The sequence below is a fragment of the Anolis sagrei genome, chromosome 12 (genome assembly GCF_037176765.1).
Source record: "Anolis sagrei isolate rAnoSag1 chromosome 12, rAnoSag1.mat, whole genome shotgun sequence".
In the NCBI taxonomy this organism is placed as follows: domain Eukaryota; kingdom Metazoa; phylum Chordata; class Lepidosauria; order Squamata; family Dactyloidae; genus Anolis; species Anolis sagrei.
In genome coordinates this window covers 5,892,537-5,914,667 of record NC_090032.1, presented here as the reverse complement: position 1 = coordinate 5,914,667, position 22,131 = coordinate 5,892,537, and the positions used below count along the sequence as shown (strand labels likewise).

The 22,131-nt window shown below is 42.3% G+C and overlaps 1 protein-coding gene across 2 annotated transcripts; it reads right to left on the bottom strand.

Moving 5' to 3' along the window:
• Nucleotides 1-953: 953 nt before the first annotated feature.
• Nucleotides 954-21,139, bottom strand: APH1A (aph-1 homolog A, gamma-secretase subunit). Of its 2 annotated transcripts, XR_009630323.2 has the most exons (8): nt 20,964-21,139; nt 18,345-18,515; nt 14,711-14,784; nt 10,791-10,913; nt 7,890-8,017; nt 4,993-5,116; nt 3,798-3,921; nt 954-3,703 (listed from the first exon to the last, which is right to left on the bottom strand). XR_009630323.2 is itself a non-coding variant. In XM_060758028.2 (7 exons), the coding sequence occupies exons 1-7, from the start codon at nt 21,074-21,076 to the stop codon at nt 3,857-3,859; spliced, it is 798 nt and encodes a 265-aa protein (XP_060614011.2). In that variant the 5' UTR covers nt 21,077-21,139; the 3' UTR covers nt 954-3,856. The 2 variants fall into 2 exon arrangements, 1 of the variants encoding a protein (XP_060614011.2); XM_060758028.2 differs by having other exon boundaries at nt 954-3,921.
• Between the last annotated feature and the right edge of the window lie 992 nt (nt 21,140-22,131).

Genomic DNA, 22,131 nt, shown 5'->3' with positions numbered 1-22,131 from the left:
TGTCATCTGCTTCTCCAGCCCTGGAACTCAACAAAAAAGCTCCTGTTTTGTAGCTGATTTCCTATGAAGTGGGTGAGTTAGCAATTTTTATTGCTATACGTTTCTCCTCCTTCTTTCCATGCTGTCAAAAACTTGCCAGAGAATGGGGCATTCGTGTTATTGCTTTATGTTGCCACTTTATGTCAGGACTGAGGTACCTTTGAACATTGCAAAACGTGTCAGCTACAACACCCATGACCCTCTACCATTGGGCCCAGGATGGTGCCAAAGCCTTCTGGAAACTGAAAGTGTATAGAACAAATAGTTGCAGCATTGTACATCACACGTCACTCTGGAATGCAAGAGGTGTGGACTAGTACTGATAACAGACAGCATCGTACGTCACACGTCACTCTGGAATGCAAGAGGTGTGGACTAGTACTGATAACAGACAGCATCGTACGTCACACGTCACTCTGGAATACAAGAGGTGTGGACTAGTACTGATAACAGACAGCATCGTACGTCACACGTCACTCTGGAATGCAAGAGGTGTGGACTAGTACTGATAACAGACAGCATCGTACGTCACACGTCACTCTGGAATGCAAGAGGTGTGGACTAGTACTGATAACAGACAGCAGTTTGTGTGTTCGCAATGTTATGATCGGACAGCAAAGGAGCAAGTTTACGATGTGCTGAGTGTTAAGTAGCTTCTAATGTATATAGCTGTAAAATAAAGTAGTTTATAGCCTAAGGTGGCTATGATTAGTTTCCTGCCTTGCTATTGCAAAATGTGCTGCAGGATAATGTCTCTCAGAAACCAAGTTTTTTGCAGTTTAATAACCTTTCTCCATATTTTTAATGACAGAACCAATTAGGAAGCAACATTTATAACCCAGGACCAAAAATTGTGTTGCATAGTGTAATCAAGTAGGCGAATCACAGCAGCTGTGTATGAAACACCACCCGGGTCACAAGAAAAGCCCTTTTTATTCATTGCACAATTTTTTCAGGGAAGGGGAAGGACTGCGAATCACAGGACTCTGGCGTCAGAACCTTTTCTTAAAGGGCCAGCATTTTTGTCAAAGGACCGGGTTCCAATGCCGCCCCCCCGCGTCTCACAGAAGAAACATAAACTACATCAACAACCACTCAACAAAGGTCTTTTCTTTGTGGATCGTCGGATGCCGTTGAGCTGCAACTTCCATCAGCCATATTAGCTATGCAACCCAGGTAAACAGGTGGAAGTGGTTCTATCTTCTTCTAAACCAGAGGTGAGGAATCAGAGATGATGGACTGCATTGCCCAACATCCCTCACCATTGTCCATATAGATTACTAGATACTAGAAACAACTGGCAACTACCAATCATCCCCATTTGAAAGCCACCATTTTGAGCAGTGAAGGATTCTGGGAATCAGAGTCTCAAAACATCTCTCTTGGATCCTGGACCTATCTTTGGAATTAATGCCACCATCTATGCATGGGCAAACATGGTGTTTTGGACTTCAACTCCCACAATTCCTAACAGCCTCGGTTCCTTTCCTTTTCCCCCTCAGCCGCTTAAGCCTTTGTTTACATTCAGAAGTACAATCCCGGATGAGGCCCCATGTCAGGTTTTACAATGTATTGTAATGTAATATAGCGGAGTCATGCACTGCTAATGGGCTTCTATTGGAAATGCCGAGTCATGCATTAACTGTATATAGGGAATCATTTGGGGAATGTGTTCTGGCCTAGTCCAGGTGATTGTGAATGACGTAATCCTGGGTTTAAGTCAATGAGTTGGGAACCAATCAGTGATTGCTATGTGTAAATGAATTGTATATAAGGAAGTCATGTACAGTGTCTTCTCTCTCCTTGTGCTGTGATGTTGTTCGTCGAAGGCTATATGTCAGTGTTTCTCAACCTGGGGGTCGGGACCCCTGTGGGGGTCGCGAGGGGGTGTTAGAGGGGTCACCAAAGACCATCAGAAAACATAGTATTTTCTCTTTGTCATGGGTGTTCTGCATGGGAAGTTTGGTCCAATTCTATCATTGGTGGGGTTCAGAATGCTGTTTCATTGTGGGTGAACTATGAATCCCAGCAACTCCAACTCTCAAACGGCAAGGTCTATTTTCTCCAAACTCTACCAGTGTTCACATTTGGGCATATTGATTATCTGTGCCAAGTTTGATCCAGATCCATCACTGTTTGAGTCTATGGATATAGGTGAACTACAACTCCAAAAACTCAAGGTCAGTGTCCACCAGACTCTCCCAGTATTTCTCTTGGCCATGGGAATTCTGTGTGCCACATTTGATTCAATTCCATCATTGATGGAGTTCAAAAGGCTCTTTGATTTTAGGTGAACTATAAATCCCAGCAATTCCAACATTCCCAAATGACAAAATCAATCCCCTCCAACCCCACCAGTATTCAAATTTGGGCGTTTCGGGTATTTGTGCCAAATTTGGTCCAGTGAATGAAAATACATCCTACATATCAGATATTTATATTACGATTCACAACAGTAGCAAAATTAAAGAAGTAGCAATGAAAATAGCGTTATGGTTGGGGGTCACCACAACGTGGGAACCTGTACTAAGGGGTTGCGGCATTAGGAAGGTTGAGAACCACTGGTATATAAGGAAGTCGTGTACAGTGTATTCTCTCTCCTTGTGCTGTGATGTTGTTCGTCGAAGGCTATATGTAATTAAAGAACCTGTCTGCTAAGACAAGATATAACTGTATGCTGTGGTAAGTTTGTAATATCATCTAGACTGGGGGAAAGACAATGGTACAACTGACAATGGCCAGGCATGTGCTCAAGTGTCTGCAAAAGGTTCCAGAGTACTGCAGACTGTGGGAGCAGTTGACTGAAAATACTGTGCAGGAAGAAGCTACTGGAAAGCGCTGAAGTTGTGCAACTGATCTGCTGCTGAATTGTTGAAATTACTCTTTTTCACTTAAGCAGCTGAGGGAGAAAAGGAAAGGGCCTAAGGCTGTTAGGAATTGTAGGAGTTGAAGTTCAAAACATCTGCTCATGCCTGATCTACCGCTTGGACAAGAATGACTAGAACATGGAGGCTCCGGTCTTTCTCAAAACGGCCTCAGTTTCCTTCTTCCACTCTTTATATTTTTTTTCCAAGAGGGCTGTGATTCTTAGCACTGAACGAGGAAGGAAAAATACAAAACAAAATATGGAAAATCTAAGACCAAACCTCCTAAGTGGTGGAGCCAGACGAGTCCACTCGCTTGAACCGGTGGCTTCAAAAATACAATCTAATGAGTTCCGATTCGATCCTACCCAATAAAAATATCAATAAATGTACACCGTGGAGGATTTGTTCAAGCAGGAAAGGAAGAACGTGGCTTGGCAGCCTCGCTTGCAACACGTATTCCAAACTCTTCCTCCAGTCCTGTCTTTGTTTACATTCAGAAGGACAAAGTGAGGGATTTCCTTTCCGATCCCGGACGAGCCCCCATTTTTCACTCCTCCGTTTGTCTTGGCAAGCTCTACGTCCAAAGGTCTGGCCGTACTCAGAGATGTTTACAAATGGCACGAATCCAAAAAGGCTCGCCACATCGCCACAGGAAACATCTCACAACCATGCCGAAATGTGCCGGATCCTCAAAAGGAGGAGCTCAAAGCCAACCAACAATCCCGATCTTGAACGGAAGAAGCGAGGGAAAATTATAACTCCAAATGGTACATCTCGACTGGAGCGACGCTTATATCCTGAATCCAAGAGGAATGTACAAAACGTCAAGAGTGGTTGCTTTTTCTTCCGAAAGGAAAGAGAGCAATAGAAAAGAGAGAAATGGATGTGTACCATTGGCAAGAAGAAGGCACTTGGGTGATTCCCGTTCCCTTCAGAGGATCCTGGGACACTCAGTTCTCACCGGGGAGCTGTAGTGCGGAGTAAACCATCACGTGGTTCTCTTCTTTCCGTCGGCCTGCAAGGAAGGGGAAAAAGAAAGAGAGAAATTCGGTCAACCTCCCTGCAAACGTGGCTGAAAATCTCAAAAGTCTGGAAACATGCGTTGAGAACTATAAATCTCAGAATGCAGTCCAAGAAAGCAAGCAATGGCTCTGAGCTCTGCTTGATACCCTGTTTTCCCAAATAAAGACCTAACAGGAACATAAGCATGACTAGGTCGCTGTGAGTTTTCCGGGCTGTCTGGCCAAGTTCCAGAAGCATTCTCTCCTGATGTTTCGCCCACATTTATGGCAGGGAAAACATCACGAGAGAATGCTTCTGGAACACGACCATACAGCCTGGAAAACTCACAGCAATCCAGTGATTCTGGTCATGAAAGCTGCCTACAACATATAAGCTTAACTTTTCAGGAGGCTCGTAATATATAAGCCCTAGCTAAAAAATAAGCCCCAGTTAAGATCGTCAGCCAGACGGGCACATTTACCAGTAGTATATCGATTGCAACACACGATGGACATATTGAATGATAAAATGATAACATTAATTTATATATAATAGTAAATTAATATATAATAGTAAATACAATATTAATATATAATAGTAAATTAATATATAATAGTAAATACAAATAATATTGGCATTAATATTTGAAATAAATGAGAATATAAATGATGATTAAGTATTAGTAAATACACAAGCGAGCACCTTTGGATGAGAGGTAAACACCGAGGAACTGCTCAACTAAAGTGACTGAAGGATTTTGTTTATAAGATTTAAAAAGGGTTATGTAGAGGTGGTTTTATAAAATAATGTAAAACTACTAAAATAATGTATAAATATTAAAATAAATATTTTCACGGATTTTCACTTTTTGTGGGTGATCCTGGAACATAACACCCACGATAAGTGAGGGAACACTGTAGTAGAATGGGTACCCTTATATAAAATGATTTTTTGTTTTTGTTTTTGTTTTTCATACAAGCTGCAGGTGGTTGCAACTGTGGATATAGGTTTTGTGGATATGGAGGGCCAACCGTATTCCTCATGGATTATTTTTTGCGACCCCCGAATTTGCCACAATCCTCACAGGAGAGGCAGGAGAGGATGCTGCGGAAGGAACCGCCGGCCGTGAAGAAAGCCCAGACTCCGGTGGAGAGCGTGATCATGAAGATGGGGATGAGGCTGGCCTCGTAGCAAGGGTTGAGGAACGTCTGGAGAGAAGGGAGGAGAAAACAAAGAAAGAGAGAGAGAGAGATAAAGGGGGATTTGAGAACAGAGCCGCTAATCCCACCCTCCACTCCAACCCCCATCGGCCTGCTGTAAGCCTCGCTTGCAGCCACCGCGGGTGACGTCCAAAGCCCCTCGTGCAAAAGGATCTGTCGTCTCCAAGGAAACCCCTCCTGGGCTTAGTGGATTACTCCCGACTTCTCTGGGTTCTGCTTCACCATCTCAGTCTCCCTGAGCATTCTTTATAGCTCAGACTTAAACCCAGAGCAGCCTAGTCTGCATTCTTGTTAAGAGGGTGTCCCACAATACGATGCCTTCCAGGCTTTGGAACAGAGGCTGGATGGACATCCATTGAAAGGGCATTGATTGTATTTTTTCTACATGACAGAACGGGGTTGGACTAGGTGGCCTTTGGGCGCCCCTTCCACCTCCGGGATATGACAATTTATTTATTTATGTATTTATGTATTTATTATTTATGACTTTTTGTATGTTACCCTTCTCACCCCAAAGGGACTCAGAGCGGATTACAAGTAAAAAGTAAATACAATATATTATATTATTACCATAGCGCAATATTAATATTATATATTACATTGTACTATAACATTATACTATATTATTTATTTATTTGCGACATTCATATGCCGCCCTTCTCACCCCGAAGGGGACTCAGACCGTCTTACAAGTAAAAAGTAAATACAATATATTATATTATTACCATAGCACAATATTAATATTATATATTACATTGTACTATAACATTATCCTGTAATATTATTTATTTATTTATTTATTTACGACATTCATATGCCACCCTGAAGGGGACTCAGAGCAGCTTACAAGTAAAAACAATATATATTATTATCATAATATTAATATTATATATTACATTGTACTATAACATTATACTGTAATATTATTTATTTGCGCCATTCATATGCCGCCCTTCTCACCCCGAAGGGGACTCAGAGCGGCTTACAAGTAAAAAGTAAATACAATATATTATATTATTACCATAGCACAATATTAATATTATATATTACATTGTACTATAACATTATACTGCAATATTATTTATGTATTTATTTATTTACGACATACATATGCCACCCTGAAGGGGACTTAGAGCGGCTTACAAGTAAAAAGTAAATACAATATATATTATTATCATAATATTAATATTATATATTACATTGTACTATAACATTATACTGTAATATTATTTATTTATTTATTTATTTATTTGCGACATTCATATGCCAGCCTTCTCACCCCGAAGGGGACTCAGAGCGGCTTACAAGTAAAAAGTAAATACAATATATTATATTATTATCATAACACAATATTAATATTATATATTACATTGTACTATATTATTAGTAATATTACATGTAATATAAATATATAATTATAATATCATATTATTAGTAGTATTATGTTGCATTACATTATAATATTATAAGTATTATATGTATATACTATATATTATATTATATTACATTATATTATTAGAATAGGACAGGAGACAAGGTGGGACTGTCCCCTGGCCCCCTCCCTTTTCACTCTGGCCCAGAGCAGCAGTTAGTGCTGCGGAGAGGGTCCCCAGTTGAGGACATAAGCAGGGGACAAGATGGAACTGTCCCCTGGTTAAACCCCTGTGCCGGCTGGACTGAAGACCGATAGGTCTCAGGTTTGAATCCGAGGAGAGCATGGATGAGCTCCCTCTATCAGCTACAGCTCCTCATGCGGGGACATGAGAGAAGCCCCCCACAAGGATGGTCAAACATCAAAACATCCGGGCAACATCCCCTGGGCAACATCCTTGCAGACAGCCAATTCTCTCACACCAGAAGCGACTTGCAGTTTCTCAAGTTGCTCCTGACACAACCAAAAAAAGGATTATATATTACTATATTGTAGGTAAGGTAGGTAGTCCCCTGACATTAAGTCCAGTCATGTCTGACTCTGGGGTGTGGTGCTCATCTCCATTTCTAAGCCGAAGAGCCAGCGTTGTCCGTAGACACCTCCAAGGTCATGTGGCCGGCATGACTGCATGGAGTGCTGTTACCTTCCCGCCGGAGCGGTACCTATTGATGTACTCACATTTGCATGTTTTCGAACTGCTAGGTTGGCAGAAGCTAGGGCTGACAGCGGGAGCTCACGCCGCTCCCCGGAATCGAACCTGCGACCTTTCGATCAACAAGCTCAGCAGCTCAGTGCTTTAACCCACTGCGCCACCGGGGGCTCCCGGTGTACTATATTGTACTATATTGTACTATACCATTATATTGTAATATTATTAATAACTATATTATTGTATTATTAGTACTATTATATTGTATTACATTATAATATTATAAATATTATATGTAAATACTATATAATATAATATTATTAATAATTATTAGTAAATATACCTTAGTTTGAGTATTAGGGGCATCAAACACATTTTCATCAAGGGCCACATCGTCCTTTTGTTTACCTTCAAAGGGCTGTTGAATCCATGGACGGAAAATATACGAACACAGAGGGACATCCTATAACACATTTTACTATTCTTTTCCAATGAGTATCTCAACCAATTCAACCTCATTTGTGGCAGCCACAAAAAACAAAGTTTCTGGAGTAGAGCAACTACTTTCAAAGTAAGGACTGAGCAATTAAACAGGAAATAACACTTTTAAACCTGGAACAGATTAAAAAATGTTTCCTAGTGTATTTGGAAGACGGACGCAGGCAAGGATTTCGACTCACCAACCCGGACGTCATCAAATGGCTGGCCACCACCAGCGCCAGCTTCCAGTAGCACCTCTTCTCACAGGCGTCAAAGAAGATGGTCCCCCAGAATGTATGCAGCAGAACGATGGCCATGGTCAGGAAGGCTGGAAAGAGTATAGGGTGACCAGCTCAAATGACTGTCACAACTCTGAAGTCGCAATTGCTCCAGTTTTTATAGCATAAAATTACTTGTTTTACACATGCGCAGAATGAGTCTGACATTTACACAATACAATCATTAACAGGTGTTTTCATGTATAGTTGCCAAGGACATCTTCATCAGGTCTTGGCAGGCACGTTGTGACCCCAAACATCTGCTCGATTATGTAACTTATCCCAACTTTCACCCGTTACCCTAAGACGACACGTATGTTCAATTCCTTAAATTTCTAATTGAATTATAACTTTTATATGCTTATAACATAAGATTTGATCAAGGCAATCTCCTCTAACCAATCGTTATAACTTATTTCTTAATATGAAGACCATGAGGGAATTTACTTAAAATAAAAGCGTTTCTGAAATTGCCTGCTATTTACACTAAGTGGTCAGAGGATGGCGCTCTCTCACCATATGACCTTAGATGTTCCAAGTCTTGGATCAATATTATTGATTTCTTTGTCCTGCCAACTTCTCTTGTCAACTTCATATCTATGTAACCATCGGCTAGAGCAAACAGGCTGGAGCACACTGACCCTGTGTCAATCGATATCATCTGCAGGTTTTGAATGCTTGCAAATTAACTCCCTGGATCAGGTAGGAACATGAATCTTCTATTTTATTCTAAATTATTATGATTTCCCTTTATTATTTTATTTTCTCCTAACAGCTGCCACAGAGGTGCTGAAAATCCCATCACCAACACTGGGATGTCTGGTGGAGGAAAAACGGAACATCTAGGATGAAATTGTCTCTGTATGAAGGCATTCACTTGGGTGGAGGACACTGGCAGGGCTCTTGGACATGTATATGGCACTCGCTATAACCTGCACTGTCATTGGAAGAAAGGCCATTGGTGTTTCTTCCGTAGTGGGAGTGCTAGCTGTTTGTGTATATGGACACCCCAGACACATATTTATTTATTTACATTTATAAGCCGCCCTTCTTACCCCGAAGGCGGCTTACAAGATATATATACATACAATATTTATTATTATTTATTTATAGCTTTTATATTCCGCCCTTCTCCTCACCCCGCAGGGGACTCAGGGCGGATTACAGTGCACACATATATGCCAATTTTTGACATACAAACATATACAGACATACACAGAGGCTATTTAACTTTTTTTTCTGGCCACCAGGGGAGCTGTCGCTTTATTCGTCCATCTGCGATGCCGATGAAGCACTTCCGCATTCCCCGCATGCTTCCCCGTTGGAATGCTTTGCTGGAGTCTTCTTTATGGCCTCATAAATTAGTTAATTTAGCCTCCCCACTTTAAGGTGGTACCTAATTTTCCTACTTGACAGATGCAGGTGTCTTTCGGATTGCAAAGGTCAACAACAGGCTAAACACAATTGGTTGGAAACCCACTCCAACCCGGGCTGGCTTCGAACTCATGACCTTTTGGTCAGAGTGATCTTAACGCAGCTGACAGCCAGCTGTGCCACAATCCCGATGTTATAAGCATCGTACAATATCAGTATCATATATTACTATAGTGTATGATGTCATTATATTGTAATATTATTAGTAATATCACATGTAATATAAATATATAATTATAATATCATATTATTATATTGCGTTACATTATAATATTATAAATATTATATGTATATACAATATATTACATTATATCACATAATATTATATTAGCATAGAACAGGAGACAAGGTAGAATTTAAGTAAGTAAGAATAGTGTTGCAGCTTCAAATAATAATAATAATAATAATAATAATAATACTTTATTTATACCCCGCTACCATCTCCCCAAAGGACTCGGTGCGGCTTACATGAGGCCAAGCCCGCAGTACATCAATAAAACGAAGGCAATAACAAAATAATCAATACAAAACAGTAAAATAAACCTCAAAACAAAATAAACAATAAACAATAACAATAAAATATAACATACAAGCATTTAAAAAACCTATGGACGGGTCAAATGTAATAATTTAAAATTTAAAAAATAATGCTGGGCATGAACAAGGTAGGGTATAATTAGGATAGGTTTTCAAAGAAAGGAAGATGAGTACGGTAGGCAATCCTAAATCAATGTTAAAGTGCATTTGAGGACATATTGCTAAGAGTTTTCCTTATTCTAGGAAGGCACACTGGAACAACCACGTTTTCAGGCTCCTCCTAAAGACTGCCAGCGTTGGGGCATGTCTGATATCCTTGGGAAGTGAGTACCAGAGTCGGGGAGCCACCACCGAAAAGGCCCTCTTCCTCGTCCCCACCAATCGCGCCTGTGAAGGAGGTGGGAGCGCGAGCAGGGCCTCTCCAGATGATCGAAGAGATTGTGTGGGTTCGTACACAGAAATGTGGTCATTTCTGTGTACAAAGCCTGGCTGCTTCCTGCCTAGGGAATCCTTTGTTGGGAGGTGTTAGCTGGCCCTAGTTGTTTCAAGCAGCCAGGCTTTGATAAGGATATTAACAAGCTGGAACATCTCCTTCTCTGCTCACAAAAGAGGCTCAGGAAAGAAGATGACCAGGGGCGGTCCCCAGCTGATGACATACATACATACATACATACATACATACATACATACATACACACAGACATATTTTCACTTGTATTATGTGTATAGAAGATGGATGGATGGATGGATGGATGGATGGATGGATGGATAGATGGATGGATGGATGGATGGATGGATGGATGGATGGATGGATAGATAGATAGATAGATAGATAGATAGATAGATAATTACCTGATGTGATGAAATAATGGGGCGAATCCCCATAGATGCCCACGGTCCCCGGCCCGATGGAATCCGCAAGGATGTTGATGACGGAGAAGACGCCGCTGATGATGCCGAAGGAGAGACCCGACACTATGAGAAAGAGAGCTGCAGTGAGCTGGACAGATGGGTTTTGGAGTCCATATTAGCATCTTGGCTATATAGCTGGGTTAGCAACTTTGTTTGATGCATTTCCCCCTTATCTTAACAGTTTGAGACTGGGAAAAAAACCTGAATGCTTGAAAGAGATTGGATTTGTTTGCTCCAGCCACAATTTAATTTTCTTTGTATATCAACCTCGGCAGTTCATCTTCCATCAGTACCCCAATCACAGACGAAGTAGCTTATGAGACTGTGAGCCACCGCCTCCTCCTGAGAAAAATGTATAATATCACAAAGGACAACCACCTCACCCGCCTCATAGGAAACCTGCTACAAAACAGGAGCTTTTTTGTTGAGATCCAGGGCCAGAGAAGCAGATGGCGGAAACAGAAGAACGGCCTGCCTCAGGGGAGCGTGCTTGCTTCATCCATGTTCAACATCTACACAAATGACCAGCCACTGCCAGAAGGGACAGAGAGCTTCATCTACGCTGACGATCGTGCCATTACTGCTCAAGCAGGGAGCTTTGAGATGGTTGAACAGAAGCTCTCCGAAGCTCTAGGTGCTTACTACCTATTACAGGTAAAACCAGCTGATCCCTAATCCATCTAAAACACAGACATGTGCTTTTCATCTCAAGAACAGACAAGTATCCCGAGCTCTGAGGATGACCTGGGAAGGAATCCCACTGGAGCATTGCAGCGCACCCAAATACCTGGGAGTCACCCTGGACCGTGCTCTGACCTACAAGAAGCACTGCCTGAATATCAAGCAAAAGGTGGGTGCTAGAAACAATATCATACAGAAGCTGACTGGCACAACCTGGGGATCACAACCAGACACAGTGAAGACATCTGCCCTTGCGCTATGCTACTCTGCTGCTGAGTATGCATGCCCAGTGTGGAACACATATCACCACACTCAAACAGTGGATGTGGCTCTTAATGAGACATGCCGCATTATCACGGGGTGTCTGCGCCCTACACCACTGGAGAAATTACACTGTTTAGCCGGTATTGCACCACCTGACATCCACTGGGAAGTAGCAGCCAATAGTGAAAGGACCAAGGCAGGGACATCTCCAGCTCATCCCGTTTGGGTATCAGCCAGCACGTCAACGACTTAAATCTAGAAATAGTTTTCTAAGATCTACAGAGACACTCGTTGGAACACCTCAGCAAGTGAGAGTCCAAAAGTGGCAGGCTCAAGAAGGGAAACAGGCTGACACTAACGAACAGACTGACCTTGACAAACTGGGAGCCTTAGATCAGGCTAACTGTTTGGAATTCAGAGTTCGAAGGAGTGTGAGAATAGCTAACAAGAGGGAGGCCAGAGGCCAAAGAAACGCCTTCATGTTTTGCAAAGGGTATTAAGGGTATAATGGCTGATACCAAATGAGAGACACACAGAGGACTGGGCGACTTGGAAGGCGCTGAACAGACTGCGCTCTGGCACCACGAGATGCAGAGCCACCCTAAAGAAATGGGGCCACAAAGTGGAATCCACAACATGCAAGTGTGGAGAAGAGCAAACCACTGACCACCTGCTGCAATGCACCCTGAGCTCTGCCACATGCACCATGGAGGACCTTCTTGCGGCAACACCAGAGGCACTCCAAGGGGCCAGATACTGGTCAAAGGACATTTAATCAACTACCAAACTTTGTGTTTTTTAATCTGTTTGTTTGCTTGTTTGTTTTGTTAAAAATGTAATACAAATGTCTGGTTGCTCCTGACATGATAAATAAAATAAATAAATTTCAACCATCCCTTCCCTCCTCTGACCATAAAGAAAAAGCGTCTCTTTATTGCAGCGTTCGTCACCAAAAGAAGTCTATTGGATATCCCCGGAACAAAGGACGAGGCACAAAAGCCTTCAACTGCAGAGTCGTATTTAAGGACGGCAGGGCCAGCTTGTGCTTCCTCCTCCGCAACACTTCCATCTGTCTTAAAAATAGCAGCGTTTCATAAAAAGATGTAGCAGAAGCAGACTTCAACAGGGAAGGCAACTCAGGAAGGAACTTGCACAAAATGGATATTTCCTTTGGGACCGCAAGGAAAAAATGGAGGAAGTGGCAAAACATTCAAGGGTTACATTTGACCTTTTTTTGAGCTCTGAAAATACCCAAATCAGCATGATTTTGTGGGGTTTTTTGCAAGCAAATGGGAATGTGCAAAAACACCTATGAAGTCCTCTGGCATCACTAAATAACTTGATTTGCAACCCAATCTTTCCTCAAATGTCACTTCCATTTTGAAAATAATAGCTATTGACGATGGCATGGGTAGGTTTTGCATAACTTGTGCACCAGTTGCACCCATACCTTGGAAGCAAGACTTTGCCACAGTGGTGCACGCTCTTGTTACATCCTGAATAAACTACTGCGATGCGCTCTACGTGGGACTGCCTTTGAAGACTGTTCAGGAGCTTCCAAGTGGTCCACAGGGTGGTAGCCAGACTTCTCACCAGAGTGGCAAACGGGGAACATACAACCTCCCTATTACGCCAGCCCAACTGTTTCCGAGCACAATTCAAAGTAGCTTAGAAAGCCCTAAATGGTTCCGGCCTAGTTTGCCAGTCCAAACGCAGGCCGTGGATCAGTGCTATGGGATCCCAGGAGTTGTAGAGTCAGCACTATAAGAAGGTTTCACAAGACCAGTCACTCTTGTTTGCCACATGGTTTCAACATAGTCATGTTGAGGTTGAGGACCATATTTTTGTTCTTGTGGACCGCTGGTGGTCCATGGACCACAGGATGGGACCCACTGGCTTAACCCATACATAGCGCTCTCCAAACATGGAAAAATGCAGCCAGTCGTGGACTGTTTCCAGTGGAAACTATCCCAAGGCCCAAGTAAGACATACAAGGAAGAATCTAGGGATACATCTACATCATCACCATCATCGTTATTTGAAACACTGATTGTGTTTAAGTGCAGACCAAGGTCTTTAGGCACTGCACCCAGTGTGCCGATCACCACTGAGATCACCTTGACTGGCTTGTGCGAGAGTCTCTGCAGTTCTACCTTTATTATTATTATTATTATTATTATTATTATTATTAGCTGTCCCCTGCCACGCATTGCTGTGGCCCACATGCGGGTTCTGTGTGGGAGGTTTGGCCCAATTCTATTGTTCGTGGGATTCATAATGCTCTGTGATTGTAGGTGAACTATAAATCCCAGCAACTACAACTCCCAAAGGTCAAGATTCTATTTCCCTCAAACTCCACCAGTGTTCACATTTGGGCATATTGAGTATTCGTGTAGAGTTTGGTCCAGATCCATCATTGTTTGAGCCCACTGTGATCTCTGGATGTAGGTGAACTACAACTCCAAAACCAAAGGACACTGCCCACCAAACCCTTCCAATATTTTCTGTTGGTCATGGGAGAACTGTGTGCCAAGTTTGGTTCAATTCCATCGTTGGTGGGGTTCAGAATGCTCTTTGAGTGTAGGTGAACTATAAATCCCAGCAACTACAACTCTCAAATGACAAAATTAATTTTTTTAGTGAAGGACATACATTGGGTTGTTAGGTGTCTTGTGTCCAAATTTGGTGTCAATTCGTCCAGTGGTTTTTGAGTTCTGTTAATCCCACAAACAAACATTACATTTTTATTTATATAGATAATAATAATAATAATAACGTGAATTCCAACATACAAAAGCAAACATTCAATGCCTCCATAGAACAAACAAGTACCAACATAATAATTCCAGAAAAAACCCACATATGTAAACAACATTAGAGCCTAACATCAACAAATTAAACGTAATCAAACTCACCGTATGCCATCTGCTTGATGGAGATGGGAGACCGTCCATCCTCGCTTATGGTCACCAAGCCTTCGTCAGCTTTCCTACGGATGCAGAAAAACAAGAGGTGATTCCAAAATGAGACAACACATGCACAACCTATTCAACTCTATCACAATGGCTTCAAACTCCAAGAAAGGAGATTCCATCTGAACATGAGGAAGAACTTCCTGACTGTGAGAGCTGTTCAGCAGTGGAACTCTCTGCCGTGGAGTGTGGTGGAGGCTCCTTCTTTGGAAGCTTTTAAACAGAGGCTGGATGGCCATCTCTCAGGGGTGATTTGAATGCAATATTCCTGCTTCTTGGCAGAATGGGGTTGGACTGGATGGCCCATGAGGTCTCTTCCAACTCTTTGATTCTATGGTCACTGCATTACATAGAATCATAGAATCAAAGAGTTGGAAGAGACCTCATGGGCCATCCAGTCCAACCCCATTCTGCCAAGAAGCAGGAATATTGCATTCAACATCAGATACTGTGGGTTCACAGTAATAGTTTCAAACGACAGAAAAGGAGATTCCACCTGAACTTTAGGAAGAACTTCTTGACTGTGAGAGCGGTTCAACAGTGGAACTCTCCGCCTCAGAGTTTCTTTCTTGGAGGATTGTAAACAGAGGCTGGGTGGCCATCTGCTGGGAAGGCTTTGATTGTGCCTTTCCTACAGGGAGTTGGTCTATCTCAACTCAAAATTATTTTATGATTCTAATTAAAATAGAGACTGCAATCAAGGAATGAGAAAACAAGGATATTATAGAAGCAACCATAATCTATCATAATCAGACATATTGTTTGGATATTGTTTACAATGTATTTATTTATATGCCGCCCTTCTTACCCCGAAGGGGACTCTGAGCGGCTTACAAGATATATATACATACAATATATTAGATTATTAGCTTAGTACAATATCAGTATTATATATTACTATATTGCACTATACCATTATATCGTAATATTATTACTAATATTACATGCAATATAAAATATATCATTATAATATTGCATTATTATTAGTAGTATTATATTATATATTGTAAATATTATATGTATATACAATTTATCTAAATAAAAATGTAATGTTTGTTTGTGGGATTAACATAACTCAAATACCATTGGGCGAATTGACACCAAATTTGGACACAAGACACCTCTCAGGCCAACGAGTGACCATCACTCATAAAAATACTGAAAAATACAACACAAGAGACTTAAAAAGCAACCCCCCAAAATACATTACAATGCACGAGCAAAACCACATATATATATGCACAAACACACACATATACATACATCTATGCATATACACACACAAAACACATACACAGAAAGGGGGAAGGAAAGAGAGAAGGAGGCAGAGAAGGAGTCAAAGAAGGAGGGAAGGAGAGAAAGAAGGAAAGAAAGAAGGATAGAGAAGGAAGGAAAGAGAGAAGGAGGGAGAGAAAGTGGGAAAGAAGGAGGGAAGGAGAGAAAGAAGGAAAGAAAGAAGGGTAGAGAAGGAAGGAAAGAGAGAAGAAGGGAGAGAAAGAGAGAAAGAAAGAGGGAAAGAAGGAGGGATAGAAGGAAAGAAAGAAGGGTAGGGAAGAAGAGAAGGAGGGAGAGAAAGAGAGAAAGAAAGAGGGAATAAAGAAGGGAAAGAAGGAGGGAAGGAGAGAAAGAAGGAAAGAAAGAAGGGTAGGGAAGGAAGGAAGAAGGAGGGAGAGAAAGAGAGAAAGATAGAGGGAAAGAAGAAGGGAAAGAAGGGAAGGAGAGAAAGAAGGAAAGAAAGAAGGGTAGAGAAAGAAGGAAGGAGAGGAGGGAGAGAAAGAGAGAAAGAAAGAAGGAAAGAAGGGAAAGAAGGAGGGAAGGAGAGAAAGAAGGAAAGAAAGAAGGGTAGGGAAGGAAGGAAGGAGAGAAGGAGGGAGAGAAAGAGAGAAAGAAAGGGAAAGAAGAAGGGAAAGAAGGGAAGGAGAGAAAGAAGGAAAGAAAGAAGGGTAGAGAAAGAAGGAAGGAGAGGAGGGAGAGAAAGACAGAAAGAAAGAGGGAAAGAAGGAGGGAAGGAGAAAAAGAAGGAAAGAAAGAAGGGTAGAGAAGGAAGGAAAGAGAGAAGAAGGGAGAGAAAGAAAGAGGGAAAGAAGGGAAAGAAGGAGGGAAGGAGAGAAAGAAGGAAAGAAAGAAGGGTAGAGAAGGAAGGAAAGAGAGAAGGAGGGAGAGAAAGAGAAAGAAAGAGGGAAAGAAGGAGGGAAGGAGAGAAAAAAGAAAAGAAAGAAGGGTAGAGAAGGACGGATGGAGAGAAGGAGGGAGAGAAAGAGAAAAAAAGAAGGAAAGAATAAGGGAAGGAGAGAAAGAAGAAAAGAAAGAAGGGTAGAGAAGGAAGGAGGGAGAGAAGGAGGGAAAAAAAGAAAGGTAGAGAAGGAAATAAAAAGCAAAAGAGGGAAGGAAGGAGAGAAGGAAAGAGACAAGGAAGGATGGAACCAAAGAGCAAAGGAAGTGAGAAAGAAACAGGTAGAGAAGGAAGAAAGAAGAAGGGAAAGAAAAAGAGGGAAGGAAGGAAGGAGGGAGGGAAGGAAAGAGAGAAAGAAAGAAAGAAAGAAAGAAAGAAAAAAGGAGAGAAAGAGGGAGGGAAGGTTGGCCACAGCAATGCGTGGCAGGTACAGCTAGTATATTATAAGTAAAGCATAGGAGACAAGATTGTAATTGTTATTATATTTTATCTAATGTTTTTAATTGATTGCGTCCTATGTGTAATTTTTGGGTTTATCTCTTGTAAGCCACCCTGAGTCCCCTTGGGGAGATGGTTGGCGGGGTATAAAAATAAAGTTGTTGTTATTATTACTATTACTATTATTATTATTATTACTATTATTATTTATTTCAAACACCACAAGATGAGTCTACAGGAGACACTCTGCTAGCTGTTGAATTGGGTCACACATTGGACACTTCCCAAGTGTCTAGGATTGTGTGATGTATCGGCAAATAACGTGTGCAGATCCCAGTAAGGTGGCAGCTGGTAATTTTGTCAGCGCCGATTGTGTTTAAGTGCAGGCCAAGGTCTTGAGGCACTGCACCCAATATGCCCATCACCACTGGGACCACCTTGACTGGCTTGTGCCATAGTCTTTGCAGTTCGATCTTTAAATCTTCATATCATATCAGCTTTTCCAATTGTTTTAAAGTGCAGGCCAAGGTCTTGAGGCACTGCACCCAGTATGCCCATTACCATGGGGACCACCTTGACTGTCTTGTGCCAGAGTCTTTGCAGTTCAATCTTTAAATCTTCATATCGTATCAGCTTTTCCAATTGTTTTTAAGTGCAGGCCAAGGTCTTGAGGCACTGCACCCAGTGTGCCCATCACCACTGGGACCACCTTGACTGTCTTGTGCCAGAGTTTTGCAGTTCAATCTTTAAATCCTCATATCGTGTCCGCTTTTCTAGTTGTTTCCCTGCAATCCTTATTATTATTATTATTATTATTATTATTATTATTATTATTATTATTGATGGTGATGAGACAAACCACAGAGCATTGAGGCACATTAAGGGAGCTTGTTGTCTAGTAGCCACAGTTTGAAGTTGGCTTCAAACTGCATCAAATAGTCCATACAGACAGGGCCCTTGACTTACTTGAGGAGTTTGAAGTAAGCAAAGCGGAAAGCCTCCTGCAGCAAAACAGATATGGCCGCCCCGAACATCAGGAGCCCGTGTTGCAGCCGCCCGTCCTCCCGGTCGCTCAGGTGAACAGAAATGAACCAGATCAAAGAGGCCAGGAGGAGAGACACCAGCCAGAAAAAGGCCCTGCAGGTAAGAGAGGTTTAGAAAGGAACATTATTGCCACCATAACACCACGTTTGGCCTTCTCTACAACAGAGAAGATTAAGTGAATCCAGCAGACGATACTGAGAATATCAATGCTGTGGAGTAAAGGTAAAGGTTTTCCCCAGTTGTGTCCAACTCTGGAGGTTAGTGCTCATCTCCATTTCTAAGCCAAAGAGCCGGCGTTGTCCATAGACACCTCCAAGGTCATGTGGCCGGCATGACTGCATGGAACACCGTTACCTTCCCATCAAAACTAGGCAAGTGAGGTTTATATATCTGTGGAATAATGTCCAGGGCGCTTGAGGCAAGTGGGAATGTTGCAATTGGCTACCTTGATTAGCACTGAATGGCCTTGCAGATTCAAGGCTTGTCTGCTTCCTGCCTGGGGGATCCTTTGTTGGGAGGTGATTCGCCGGCCATGATTGCTTCCTTTCTGGAATTCCCCTGTTTTCTAAGTGTTCTTCCTTATTTACTGTCATGATTCTGGGAGTTGCAGGCACACCCATTGGGAGGCTGATAGACCAGGGCTCTGGGGAGTTATAGCCATGCCATCTGGGGGATTCTGGGAGTTGCAGTCACAGTGATTGGGAAGCTGATAGATCAGGGATTTGAGGAGTTATAGCCATGTTATCTGGGGGATTCTGGGAATTTGAAGTCACACCAACTGGGAGGGATCTGGGGAGTTATAGCCCTGTCATCACGGGATTCTGGGAATTGCAATCTTGCTGATTGGGAAGATGATAAATCAGGGATTTGGGGAGTTATGGCCATGTCAACTTGGGATTCTGGGAGTTGCGGTCACACTGATTGGGAGACTGATAGATCTGGGAGCCATGACATCTGGGGGATTCTGGGAGTTGGAGTCACACCAATTGGGAGGGATCTGGGGGAATCTGGGAACTGGGAATTCTGGGAATTGGGAAGCTGACAGATCAGGGATCTGGGGAGTTATATCCATGCCATCTGGAGATTCTGGGAATTGCAGTCACACTGATTGGGAAGCTGATAGATCAGCGCTCTGGGGAGTTATGGCCATGTCATCTGGGCGATTCTGGGAGTTGAAGTCACACCAATTGGGAGGGATCTGGGGAGTTATGGCCATGTCATCTGGGGGATTCTGGGAATCACAGTCACATCGATTGGGAAGCTGATAGATGAATGATTTGGGGAGGCATAGCCACGTCATTGGGGGATTCTGGGAATTGCAGTCTCACTCATTGGGAAGCTGATAGATCAGGAATTTGGGGAGGCATAGCCACGTCACTTGGGGATTCTGGGAACTGCAGTCACACTGGGAAGCTGATAGATCAGGAATTTGGGGAGTTATAGCCATGTCATTTGGGGGATTCTGGTGAATTGCAATCCTGCTGATTGGGAAGCTGGTACATCAGAGATTAGGGGAGTTATAGCCATGTCTCCTGGGGGATTCTGGGAGTTGCAGTCACACTGATTGGGCGGCTGATAGATCAGGGATCTGGGGAGTTATAGCCATGCCATGTGGGGGATTCTGGGAATTGCAGTCACACTGATTGGGCGGCTGATAGATCAGGGATCTGGGGAGTTATAGCCATATCATGTGGGGGATTCTGGGAGTTGCAGTCACACTGATTGGGCAGCTGATAAATCAAGGATCTGGGGAGTTATAGCCATGCCATGTGGAGGATTCTGGGAGTTGCAGTCACACTGATTGGGCGGCTGATAGATCAGGGATCTGGGGAGTTATAGCCATATCATGTGGGGGATTCTGGGAGTTGCAGTCATGCTGATTGGGAAGCAGATAGATCATGGATTTGGAGAGTTATAGCCATGCCATGTGGAGGATTCTGGGAGTTGCAGTCACAGCAACTGGGAGGGATCTGGGGGGCTATATCCATGCCATCTGGGGGATTCTGGGAACTGCAGTAACACCAAATGGAAGGGATCTGAGGAGTTATAGCCATGTCACCTGAGTTGAAGTCACTGATTGGGAGGCTGGAGAGTTATAGCCATGTCATCTAGGGGATTCTGGGAATTGAAGTCACACCAATTGGTAGGGATCTGGGGAGTTATGGCCATGTCTTCTGGGGGATTCTGGGAATTGTAATCATGCTGATTGGGAAGCAGATAGATCAGGGATCTGGGGAGTTACAGCCATGCCATACGGGGGATTCTGGGAGTTGCAGTCCTACTGAATAGGGGAAGGAAGCTGCAAGCTACTGATAGGGGATTATGGCCATTATAGTCATGCTAAAGAGATTTTTTTTAAATTAACCTTACTGGATGTTTAGAGACTGCCATCAGAAAGTAACTTTCCCAAGCCACTGTCCTGATATGACCTCCCCCAAAGCAGGGAGCCCCCTACTTCCGCAAGTGGGCGTGTCCTGCCTAAGCCCCGCCCCGTTTCCCCAATTTCCCCCCTCCCCCCTGAGGGAACCCCTTGGGTCTGACCCGGCCACGAGGATGATGACGCGGAGGGGGTCCCCGGCCACGGTGAGCAGGCAGAGGGCCAAGGCCGGCCCGAAGGCGATGAAGGTGCAGCCGAAGAACACCGCCGCCCCCATCGCCAAGGCCCGGATGAGGGACAAGCTCCGGCTCCGGCCCAGGAAGGAAGGGAATGGTGTAAGGGGGCGGGGCCAGAAGGGTCCCGGAGGGAGGGGCGCCTCAGAGGAGTCGGCCAATGAGGAGCGAGGAGGGTTGGGCTAGACACGCCCACAGGGAGAGAGAAAGAGGGAGGTGCATTGTGGGAGTCGTAGTTCTGAGGAGGGAAGTGGGGGGAAAGGCGGGAAGTGGGGGAAGAGAAAGAGTGCGGAAGAGTTTAAAGGCGCCATTTTATGATTGAAGGCAATGGAATCATGGGAATTGTAGTTCGGGGAGGAAATGGCCCTCTTGAGCAGAGGAGGCCAAGGAAGGCTTGTCAAACTACAAGCCCCATGAGTCCTTGGCCAACTCAAAACAAAACAGCATGAAAATAATAAACAAGAATAACCAAAAGAAATATAAATAATAAAATAAATAAAAATGACACCATAAAATAATAAAAAAATGAAAATAATACTATAAAAATAATAAACAAGATTAACAAAAAGCATAAACAATAAAATAAATAAAAATAACAGCATAAATATAATAAACAAAAATAACAAAAAATAAATATATAAAATAATATACAATATAAAAAAATATAAAAATAATAAACGAGAATAACAAAAAACATAAACAATAAAATAAATAAAAATAACACCATAAATATAATAAACAGAAATAACAAAAAATAAAAATATAAAATAATATACAATATAAAAAGTATAAAAATAATAAACAAGAATAACAAAAAACATAAACAATAAAATAAATAAAAAATAACAGCATAAATATAATAAACAAAAATAACAAAAAACACAAATAACATAAATAAAAATAACAAGAATAACAAAAATATAAATAAAATAAATAAAAATAATAAACAAAAACCATAAATAAAATAAATAAACAAGAATAACAAAAACATAAACAATAACATAAATAAGCACCATAAAAATAATAAACAAGAATAACAAAAAACCAACAATAAAATAAGTAAAAATAACAGCATAAATATAATAAACAATAAAAGCAA

Excerpts from the sequence above, each read along its gene's own strand:
- APH1A (XM_060758028.2), bottom strand. The coding sequence starts at position 21,076 with ATGGGGGCGGCGGTGTTCTTCGGCTGCACCTTCATCGCCTTCGGGCCG. Across the intron at positions 14,785-18,344 it reads GCTTACTTCAAACTCCTCAA|GAAAGCTGACGAAGGCTTGG; the intron begins GTAAGTCAAGGG and ends CTGCATCCGTAG. Across the intron at positions 10,914-14,710 it reads CATCAAGCAGATGGCATACG|TGTCGGGTCTCTCCTTCGGC; the intron begins GTGAGTTTGATT and ends TCTTTCTCATAG.